Source organism: Pantherophis guttatus, chromosome 2 (assembly GCF_059756535.1).
Source record: "Pantherophis guttatus breed Tessera chromosome 2, ASM5975653v1, whole genome shotgun sequence".
Taxonomy (NCBI): Eukaryota; Metazoa; Chordata; class Lepidosauria; order Squamata; family Colubridae; genus Pantherophis; species Pantherophis guttatus.
In genome coordinates, this window is record NC_142064.1 from 172,704,271 (window position 1) to 172,715,768 (window position 11,498).

The 11,498-nt window shown below is 40.2% G+C and overlaps 1 protein-coding gene across 1 annotated transcript; it reads left to right on the forward strand.

Moving 5' to 3' along the window:
* Positions 1-6,263: 6,263 nt before the first annotated feature.
* Positions 6,264-10,219, forward strand: LOC148115435 (resistin-like). Its single transcript, XM_087885063.1, has 4 exons — positions 6,264-6,306; positions 7,676-7,818; positions 9,669-9,746; positions 10,014-10,219. Exons 2-4 carry the CDS (start codon positions 7,695-7,697, stop codon positions 10,139-10,141), a joined length of 330 nt encoding a protein of 109 aa, XP_087741189.1. The 5' UTR covers positions 6,264-6,306; positions 7,676-7,694; the 3' UTR covers positions 10,142-10,219.
* The last annotated feature ends 1,279 nt before the right edge of the window (positions 10,220-11,498 follow it).

Genomic DNA, 11,498 nt, shown 5'->3' on the forward strand with positions numbered 1-11,498 from the left:
CTGGGGAAGTTTTTTGTATCTGAGTAGCTCTATTAATAAAGGATCAGATTTCAATAGCTGTGCAAGTGAGAGAATTATCCTTTCTTTTGAAGTCCATCGTCCTCTATTGCATAGGATTTTCCTTATCCTTAAAGCAATTTGTTTCTTTAACAACCTTCTTCCTTGATGAGGGTTGACATCAGTACTTGCAATGCTTTGTTGTTTGGATTGAGATTTTAAACCTTTCCACTGTCTCCGCGCATCGGGAAGGTGTGCAGTCTCACCCTCCTTAGCTGCAGGGTGAGGGTTATTTAAATATTGAAAGATCCTCTCAATGTCTCTTTTGATCGATGTCAGTAGGTCATATATTGAATCTACTGTATGCGCAGTTAACATGCTCTGAGTACAGACCATCTCTCTGAGGTCTGAATATGTCGGAACTTCTCTTAAACAGCTAGAAGTAGGAGAGGGGATAAAGCTTGAAAAATCATCCATTTTAGCAGGCGAGTTTAAATCTGAAATCCGGGAAAAAAGCTCCCTTTCTGTATCTCCCTCTCCCGATGATACAGTCGACGGAGACAAAGTTCAAAGTTCGTCTTGGGGTTCTGGATTACACCTCTCCATAAAGTCATCCAATTTAAGCTGTTTAAGAGGCTTGGAGTAGTTAAACTCTGTCATAGATTTTGGGGAGAGAGAGTAAGATCTCTGCCTCTTATTTTTCCTTACCATTTTGGTAGATAATTGATCCAGTATCTCTCAGTGAAATTAAATATCGCAACAATTTATCCTCCCTTGGCAATCGTAGTTAAAGTAGGCCTTAATGATGGTCTCAGCTGAGGCACCATGGAGGTAAAAACCAATCTCCTTTTCAAACAGTGGCTTATCTTCCACTCCCACTTCTTTGCTATCTTCTATTTTCAGAATTGTTTAAATTGTTTAAATTATTTCACAGGGGAAATATGTGGGAGAAAGAAATATATGGGAGAAAGAAACTAAAAAGCTGATAGAGTTTCATTAAAAGCAGGCCTACCGGGAGTGTCTCACGTCACCACCCTAGACAGCCATTCAATGCCCTGTGCAGCATTGCCCAGCGCCGGTGGGCTGGCTGGTTGGAGAAATGTTTTTTAGAATGCATTCAGGTTTTCTTTCTTTTAAAGTATACAGCATGGAAAACAAGATCCATTCACCTCTAATTAATTACAGTTTCCCAGGGGGGGAACAAGGCTGATTCACGCTTCGACAATGGCAGCAGAGGATGGTTTGATTTATTTTGATTTCCTTGGCTATTGCTCAACTATTGCTCAAGCAAAGGCAAGTATACAGACTCCAAAAGAGGAAAGCACAGGTCCAGAGAGAGATGTTCCAGAGAGAGATCCTGTTGCTGCTCCAAAGGCTCCTAAAGCCAACAAAAAGAAAATTAGGAAACAGGTTGCTCAGAGCAAGCCTGAGGTTCCTGACAAAACTGTTAATGTTGAAAATTCACTAACTGGTAAACCTTTGCATTACAGGTGTATCCATAAGTGGCATAGAAGATTGGGGCATGCCAGTTTCCGTGTTCTTAGGAAGATGCCAGAGTTTGTGAGAGGTTTGGATCTAAAGGGGTGTAAGGTGTTTTTGGATTGTGCTGTCTGCAAAAAAGCCAAATCCAAAGTAGCAGCCATTCCAAAACGCGCTTCACGCCTGTCAACACGCATTTTTGATTTGATACACACTGACATAGTAGGTCCTTTACAGCCAACAGTTGGTGGTAAGAAATATTTTCTAACAATAGTTGATAATTACTCTAGATATGGATATGTATATCCTATGAAAGAAAAATCTGAGATCTTTCAGATCTTTAAAGACTTTGCCGCTCTTGTTTATACTGGAGTGAAGCTATTAAATATGCAAATTAGATTGTCAACCGTACTTGGAGTAGTGTAATAAATCAGACTCCTTTCTTCATGTTGTATGGGTACAAGCCCGATCTCAAAAACCTCCATATTTTTGGTTCATATGCTATGGTGAACATTCCCTTAGCTCAAAGAAGGAAAGGAGGTCCAGCAGCAAAGAGGATGAGATTTATGGGTATTGAAGATAATTCAAAATGGAGCAAATTTATTGACTCCAAACATGTAATAGTGATTTCCCAATCTGCTAATTTTGAGGAAGATGCTGACTGGTCCAGGATTCATTCCAATGATCCTGGAGTTTATTTCCCTAGAGATGATTTTGCTGATGTCTCGCAGTCTGATGACCAAGATTCACAGGCAAATGTTCCAGCCACTAGTTCTTCTCAACCTGATGTTCTGTCTTCGCAAGCCGCCGATGCTGACGCTAGCGACGATGGTGAAGACGAGGACGAAACGGAAGAAGAATGGACGGTTGTTCCGAGGCGTTCCAAGAGGACCACAAAGGGGATCCCTCCATAGCGATATTCGTGGCAACTGACAAAAGCACCCTTGCCTTTGATTTGTACTGTTACACTTCCTCCTGATAAGTTCACACAAATCAAGCATCTTCCTGACTCAGAGCAAGAGAAGTGGTATGAGGCAATGCAGGCTGAAATGGACAGTCTAAAGAAACTTAAGGTGTTTACGCCTGCAAAACCTCCAGCAAACAAAAAAGTCATTGGCACTCGATGGGTCTATAGAATCAAAAAGAAGCCAAATGGTGAGTCATCGTACAAAGCCAGACTTGTAGCTCAGGGTTTCGCTCAACGTTATCCTGAGGACTACACAAATACCTACTCACCGACAGTCCGGACTGAAAGTGTAAAAATTGCTTTAGCCACCGCCACTATTCTTGGTTTAGAAGCTTTCCAGTTTGATGTTGACACGGCTTATCTACATGCTGACCTAGATGAGGAGATCTATGTAAAAGGTCCTCCAGGGTTCTGACAAGAAGGGGATACCTGGTTTCTACACAAAAGTCTTTATGGTCTGAAACAGTCTGGTTTAATGTGGTACTTGTTAGGATATGGTTTGAGCCTAACAAGTTGTCCAGGCAATATATGTGTTCTGTGACTTTAATATGAATATGTATTGTGTGACTTTAAAGTTTTACTGCTGATTCATTGTAATGCTGAGTCATGCTGTAATTAGATAATCACTAGTGAACGTATTTAAGAAAGGTATTGTAAAGTATTCTGTTGATGATAAGCTACCATTGTGTGTGGAGTTGCTAACCATTGTGCTATCATCGTTGGATGGATCTGTTACCATCGTGGTTTGTGAACCAGAGTGCGTTTGTTATTCTAACCAACTACTGTTTTTGTGGTAAGAAGATATCTGTATCACTGGACTGATTTAACTGGCAAAGACATGGATTTGTTTAAAGACTATGAGATTGTTTTTCCACTATAAAGTAAACTTTTGATAAACCAGTTTGCATATTTCTTATTCATTGCTCTCAGCAACGTTTCTCTGTGCTCTACACTCTGCTGGTTGGTAACACAACAACAATATCCTTAACATTACTTATGTCTTTCTGACAAACTAAATTCAATGGGCTTTATTAAGTCCGAAACTGATGAATGCGTGTTTACAAAAAGATCTGATAATATGTATGAGATAGTTCTTGTTTATGTTGATGATATTGTTTATATTGGTCCAAATAAGCAGATGAGTGAGAATTTTTCTAAAGCTTTGCAGAGATATTTCACATTGAAATCTTTAGGTTATGTTAACACTTATTTAGGTGTTCAGATTGACAAAACACAGAAGGGGTTTAGTCTTTCACAAGAGGATAAATTTGAACAAATTTTGCATCATTGCAACATGAAAGATGCTAATACAGTACGCATACCCATGCAAACAGATTTTCACAACTTGGCACATGAACCAAGTCCTGAGTTCGAGGATCAAACACTTTATCGTTCAGTTATTGGATCACTGTTGTATATTAGTAGTTGGAGGAGGCCCTCCTCAAGCGAGTGCCGAAGCTCAGGAAAGGTGCGCGCAGGGTGAACAGTGGCTTGCTTAAGGAGGGTCTTCCCATGTGTGCTCATCTCCCGGCTCAGCCACAGCCGGCCAGGGCATCACAAGAGTGGGAGGAGGAGGAGAGTGCAGGAGAGAAGCTGCCCTGTACCTACCTTTGTGCCACATTTGCACGTAAGGCAGCCTTTGCTTCCTGCCGCTTCAGGCTGGAGTTCGCACCCTCCGCACTCAGCCGAAAAGCTGCTGGGGGTGAGGGATGAAACAGTAAGGCGATGGCCAGAGGAGGGGGAGGAAGAAGACAGTCACCCGAAAGGAGGGGGAGAGACACAGAGAGAGCGAGAGATGGGGGGAGAGAGAGAGACATAGAGACACATACAGAGTGATATATAGAGAGGGGTGAGGGGAAGAGAGGGAGAGATACAGAGGGAGAGAGACATGGGGGGAGAGAGGGGGAGATAGGAAGAGGGGGAGAGAGACAGAATGGTTTTGTGGCTGGGTAGGCGTGGCTGGAGGGGTCATGTGACTGGGTGAGTGAGTGACATCGAGTTGGCCACGCCCACCCAGGTTTTGTGGCTCTAGTGTGTTTTTTTTCTATGGGAAACAGGTCCAAGTGGCTCTTTGAGTGTTTAAGTTTGCCGATCCCTGGGTTGGACTAGAAGACCTCCAAGGTCCCTTCCAGCTCTGTTATTCTGTATAACAGCATGTTACAAGAGGCAACTGAAGATACCTCATAAAAGGTTTAGACAAAGCCATGCAAGATTTTCATGGCCGAAAGAAATCTAAGTTTTGTTTTCTTGTTTTCCTTCCCAAAAGCTAGGTGCGTCTTATGATCTGGCGCGTCTTATGGAGCGAAAAATACGGTAATTAATTTTTCATCAGAGTTCAACAGTGTCTTATGTCTTATCAAAAGGTTTTTCTCCTTTAGAAAAACCACACTTTTCCATTGTAAAATAAAGAAGGGGTGGGCTAGATGGAGAGAGACACAGAATTAAAAGAGGGAGTTGCTAATTTGTTATGAGTTCCTTGAAAACAGATTCTTGGAAACAGATTTGGATCAGATTTGTCTTAGATAAATTCTTTGACTCTTGCTACTTCCTGCTCTGTCGCTCAAAATTGACCAAATGAGGAAATCATCACTCGAGTTTGATTAGTGGCTTTACCCAAGAAGAGTAAGAGGCTCAAATCATTGTCCTTAATGTTTCAAGAGTGGGTTCCTTTCTCCCCTCCTTTCACACTTCACATACCATTCTTGTCTGCAGTAGGATTATCATTTTTCATTTTTCTCAGGAACTCAAGAGATTTCCTAATTTGGTCAATTTTGAGAGACAGAGCAGGAAGTAGCAAAAGTCAGTGAATTTACCTAAGACAAATCTGATCCAAATCTGTTTCCAAGAATATGTTAACTCCAGTGACTAATCTCATCAGGATAGCCTTGGCAAGATTAGGACATTTCCTCTAAGATGAACAATTTTACGCATTTGGAAATGAAAGCTCTGTTTGTTTGGTTAGACTTGAAAATAACAATACAGGTAGTCCTCAACTTACAACCATTCATTTAACAACTATTTGAAGTTACAACGGCACTGAAAAAATGGGCCTATGATCAGTCCTTGCACTTAGAACAGCTGGAGCATCCCTGTGGACACATGATCAGCATTTAGGAGCTCGGCAACCGGCATATATTTATGATGATTGCCACATGTGGGGATCCTGGGATTGCCATTTGCGACCAGCAAAGTCAGTGGGGAAAACCATAACTCCTGGCTCCTTCTGAGGCCTCATTCAGGGAACTCTACTGCCAGCCCTCAGGCAGGGAGGTTGCTGCACAGAAGGGAGGCCAGTATAATAGCATCAATCCCATCTGATCCCATGAGCCCAACTTCAGAAACAGGGTCTCACAACCAGAGATTTGTGGAGCTGAGTCCCTGAAAGCCAATAAAGACTCTCTGATAACTACTGGCAACTACTGGATCATTATTCTGTATCATTATTTTCAAGTCTAACCAGAGAAATAAAGCTTTCATTTTCAAATGGATAAAATTATTAAACTTACAGGCGATGTCCTATTCTCACCAAGGCTATTTTGATTAGATTAGTTACTGGAGGTAACATATTTTGAAGACAGATTTACACCAGATTTTTCTTAGGAAAACTCTTGGTTGCTAGTTCCTCTTCTATGGCTTAATATTGAGCAAACCACAACATTGCCCAAGTTCCTGTGAATACTTAAAAATAATGATCCTGCTGCAGACAAGTAAGGTATGTCAAATAAGAAAGGGGAGGAGGGAACCCACTCTTGAAACATTTAGGCCAATCAGGTGCAAAAGAGTGGGCAACTCTATGGTATTTATAGGTGGGTAATTTGTTCGGGACAAAGAACATTTGGGGGAAAAAAACCTTGTTGTTAAAGGTAAGTTTGGTCTTCTTTTGGCAAGGGAAGGAGAGGATAAGAACTCTACTAAGTCCATAGAATATCTGCAGTCCTGTATGTTTATCTGAGAATCTATCCCACAGAAAAACCAAGGGGCTTCTGATTGCATTGTCAGGTTACAGATTGCTTGTTTGTTGATTTGACTTTTCTTCATAGAAGATTAATTTGAGTAAATAAATGGATGAAATGCTGTTATTGCCAGTTAAAAACTCAGTAGAACCTTTGACTTAAAGGTGAAATACCTGTCATGGGTTATTTGGACTTTGCTACAGATTCATATTGATCATGACTAGAGAAATCATTTTAATTTTTCTTTGTAGGAATCTAGTGGTTAAACATGTTATATTATCATATTTGTAGCCTACCTAAGAGCAGTATTTTCTGGCTGGTTTATAGCAACAGAATATTAAAATACAGTAATAATTGCAAAAACAAGTGAAGGCATTAAAATTTCAACTGCAGCATCTTTAAAAGAATCCAGCATAGCTACATTTTGGTGAACTAAAAGTTCAGAGAAGTCAATATGGAAGAATTTTCAAAGTTTTCATCAGATACTGGAAGCAATACTGTGTCAGGAAAACATTGATGGTTCTAAATTCCATCACTGAGTCTATAATAGTCAACATTCTTCCTAGTTGCAATTGCCTACATCTTATTAAATTGAAGAATGAGAGATGAACCTGCAAGAATTTATATGACAATGATATGATTGTTCAAGTAGCTTGGATAAAGCTACTTAAGAGATCCTTATCTCAGATCTTTTTTCATTGGTGAATTCATTAATACTTTAGTAATTTTTTCCATATTGCATTTAATTAATATTTTCCTTAATTGCAGACTCTGGCAGGGATGATGGAGAGGGTTATGGGTTTAATTGGGCAACGGCAAAGAATTTGCCTTCCAGAGCTTTCCTACTCCCTGACACCCCTTATAATGCCCCAAAGGTGGGGGGGAACCTAAAACCTAGCGCTGCCTCCTGGAGATGACAACAGATGGATATCCTGATGTTCTCCAGTTGACAAAGGAAGCGAGTTCCACTCCCAGGGAAATAATTGATTTACAACCAAATGTGGGTTGTAGCACTGATTTTTTTTTTTGTTTAATCCATTTATACTTACAAACATACATATTACTTTCTAATATCTAAACCACTTAGAGAGGGCTATAAAGCACTGTGAAGCGGTATGTAAGTCTAAGTGCTATTGCTAATATATGTAGACATGCAGAGATTTCTTTTTCTCTGAATGTTGGGTAAAGTGAGTAGGCCTGGGGAAGAAAGAAAGATATAGAAATAAAGGGGCTCTAAAATACCATGTTGGAGGAAATTACTACATTTCTTTCTCTGCAGGAAGTTCTGCATCACTAAGATGAAGAAGCTCTTCATATTCCTACTTTTTACTGTGTTGCTTTTCGAAAAATATGCAAATACTCAGACATGTGCAATTGATAGCGTGATTGAATCGAAGATTAAGCAAATAATTCCTTCCACAGGTATTTAGCTTTTTATTTTTTATTTTGTTATTTATTTATATTCCTCCTTTATTAATAATTTTAAATAACACAAGGTGGCTTAAAATTTTTAACTGGTTAATTTTATGGGTAAGGGGTTTTAAATTGGGGAAGCCAAATTGATTTAATTATGTTTTAAATTATTTTAATTTTCATATTGTATGTATTTTAATCTTGGCTATTCACCGCCCGGAGTCCTTTGGGAGAAGGGCGGTATAAAAATTTAATGAATAATAATAAATAATAAACATACCTAATACTCCTTCCTCCTCCTATTTTCCTCACAACAACCACAACCCTGTGGCTTAAGTTGGCTGAGAGAGTGACTGGTCCAGAGTCACCCAATTGGCTTCTATATTAAGGCAGGATTGAAACTCTCAGTTTCCTGATTTCTACCTTTATTTATAAAATTTCTATACTCCTCATCACACTTGTATGTCTCTCACCAGTTTACAGAATAAACAGTATAATGGTATAAAAGATATACGTAAAACAAGTTAAAAAGTAGCTTAAAGCTAATTTGAAAGGGACAATTACAAAGTAAAAAAGGCAGAGTGAGCACCTTCAACCCCCCAACCACCCCCAGGGTTGCATAGCACTCTTGGACCTGCAGATACGTTGGCAGAGGCGGGTCTTAATCTTCTTCCGGAAGGCCTTGAGAGTGGGGATTTGCCTCACCTCTGGGGATAAGCTGGTTTGTGGTGTGGGGACAACAGCAGAGAGGCCTCTCTTCCTGGACCTCACCAGTCAAGGTTCTTTAATGAAAAAGGATTCACAACATGCCTTCTCTGCCTGCCCATGTGAGACTGGTGGATGAAATTGGGAGGAGATGTTTCTCCGATCACTTGGTTCCATGACTTAATCACTAGAGCAAACAGTATATTTCTGAACATAGATTTATTGTACACATCACCTGCCTTAGATATGGGACATACACTTCAGATCTCCTGTTTAACCCAGAGCAAATAATAAAAAGGGAGGGAAAGTATTGTTATAGGTATATTGGATTTGCTCATGTGGTTAATGATTTTCTTTCATTTTAGGTAGGAGCACAGGCTGACTTTAAAAAAGTGAAATCTGAAACAGTTAAATGCAGGGTGTCAAAGAGCAAATGTACAATGCATCCTTGACCTGCTATCAGAATGGTTCACTAACCATTTCCAGAGCAAGCCACGGCCTACATCTCCATTGTCCATCTGTAGTTGAGATAGCCAGACGATCGATTTACACACTGCTCTAAATGTGGTGCTTTTCCTCCTCTCCTATCCTCAGATGCTTTCTGGAGGCAACATAGAGTGTTTTGCTGTGCACGGGAGAGGCAGCCTGCAACAGTCTGTTCTCTGTTGGCACCTGGGTGGTTCCAATTGGTTTTGCTGATTTTTTGAGGGACCAGCCTCTTCCATCTGGAAGGTGTGCAGCCACTTTTTCCACAAAAAAGCCTACTATCCAAAATTCAATTCATGGGCCTCTATATTTAATAATAATTTTTATTATTAGTTTTTAAGATTACCTTTCCATAACTTATTTTAGACACAGTGCACTCATATAGGCAGATTGTCTGTTGACACTTAAAATTAACTTATCCAAAAATGTCCTTCAATATGTCCAATGTTAGAATATTTTGCTTCATTCTGTAATTTTAAGTCGACGTTATGGGTAATTTTTTCCTGTACATGAATATGAAGAATATATCTTTGTTTTCTTGAGAATGAAAGCAAAAAGACAAAAGCAAAGCAAAAGCCAGTGAGACAAATGATTGCAAAGCAAAAATAAAGAATCCTGTTTGAATAAGGATGTATGTGTTAATAATAACTACTGGTTTCATTTCCCAGTGCCTTCATATATACCAAGACCCAAGATGGCTTGCCAAGATGTGAAAGCTGGAGGTGCCACTGCCAGTTGTCCATCAGGTGAGAACTAATAACTTGTGGGAGAAGATCAGGAGCTAAGAGAAGAGGATTAGGTGGGGAAAAAAAACTCCTCTATCAAATCCCTTTCTCTGACGTCTGCCTGTCTTGTGTATGTATGGGTATGAAATGCAAACTAAGCCAACTGCTGAAGGAATCTGCTTAGCTTGCCATGTATATCACAATTGTTCCAAACACTCAACTGATGTAAAACACTAAATCTGTACAACCTTCATCTTTTCTATCTTTCTTTTCTTTCTTCCTTCCTAGGTTTCATACCCACTTCATGTGCCTGTGGAATGGCTTGTGGATCTTGGGATATTCGTTACAACTCAGTTTGTCACTGCCAATGTGGCAATATGGACTGGACTACAGCCCGGTGCTGCAAAGTCTCTTAACTGATGGCTCCTAAGCTATCTTGATGGCAGGTTGGCTCCAACCTCTGTGCTCAATAAAAGTATGAATCAATAATTCTATGAATTGTCCTCTACTTGAATTTTCACCCAGTGTGCAGCTGGAATCTGATAAATGGCTAACTGTTGAACTGTGTGTGTGTGAGCGTGTGTCTGTGTTTGTGTCTCTCTGGCCTCACAATGAAAGCAAGCACTGGTTTCTTTATCCTGTTGCAACTCTCTTACATATAGAATGACAAAAGTCAATTTTGGCTCCTAAAATGTTTTTCCCATATTCTTACTGTGTCTGGAAAAGGAAATTGCCTTAGCGGGTTAATATGCAAAACTGTGTCACAGCTCACCTGCACATATTAAACTTCATCTTGAGAATTGAGAATCCATTGTAGCTTCTTTGACAGGCTTGTTTCTCCACTCAGTAAGTTTCCACTACGCAGCAGATTCAGTCTTAATTTTTTCTTTCAATATTAAATTTTGAAGACAGTTCACTTAATCCTATCACTTTGTTATAACATTTATTTATTTATTTATTTATTGAATTTCTATACTGCCCTTCTCCCAAAGGACTCAGGGCGGTGAACAGATTAAGATTTCATATACATATAATATATATATATATATATTTATAAACAGTAAATAATAAATTGAGTCAACTTGGTGTATCTGCTAAGACCTTGGCATAGAATTTAGGTGTTTATGTTAGCCCTGCTTGTTGAAACAGAAAGGTCTTCAGGGCACGTCGGAAAGTGCGAAGATCTGGGATTATTCGTATTCTGGGGGGTATTCTGTTCCAAAGAGTAGGTGCCCCACAGAGAAGGCTCTCTCTCTTGGAAGTACTAGACGACATTGTTTTAATGATGGTACTATGAGTAGGCCTACTCTGTGAGAGCGTATTGGTTGGTGGGAGGATATCGGTTGCAGTAGGTGGTCTCGTAAGTACTCAGGTCCTAAGCCATGGAGCACTTTAAAGGTAAGAACCAACACCTTGAAGCGCACTCGGAAGGCCACCGGAAACCAGTGCAGCTCGCGTAGAAGAGGTGTTACATGTGAGTGCCATGTTGCTCCCATAATTACTCGTGCGGCCACATTCTGGACGAGTTGGAGCTTCTGGGTGCACTTCAAGGGGAGCCCCATGTCGAGAGCATAGCAGTAGTCCAATCGGGAAATGACGAGGGCTTGAGTGACTGTGCGTAAGGTGTCCTGGTCTAGAAAGGGACACAATTGGCGAATCAGATGAACCTGATAGAAAGCTCCTCTGGCCACGGCTGTTATATGATCTTCTAAAGACAATCATGCATCCAGGAGGATGCCTAAATTGCAAGCTTTCTCTGCGGGGGTCAATGAC

Excerpts from the sequence above, each read along its gene's own strand:
- LOC148115435 (XM_087885063.1), top strand. The coding sequence starts at position 7,695 with ATGAAGAAGCTCTTCATATTCCTACTTTTTACTGTGTTGCTTTTCGAA. Across the intron at positions 7,819-9,668 it reads GCAAATAATTCCTTCCACAG|TGCCTTCATATATACCAAGA; the intron begins GTATTTAGCTTT and ends TTCATTTCCCAG. Across the intron at positions 9,747-10,013 it reads CACTGCCAGTTGTCCATCAG|GTTTCATACCCACTTCATGT; the intron begins GTGAGAACTAAT and ends CTTCCTTCCTAG.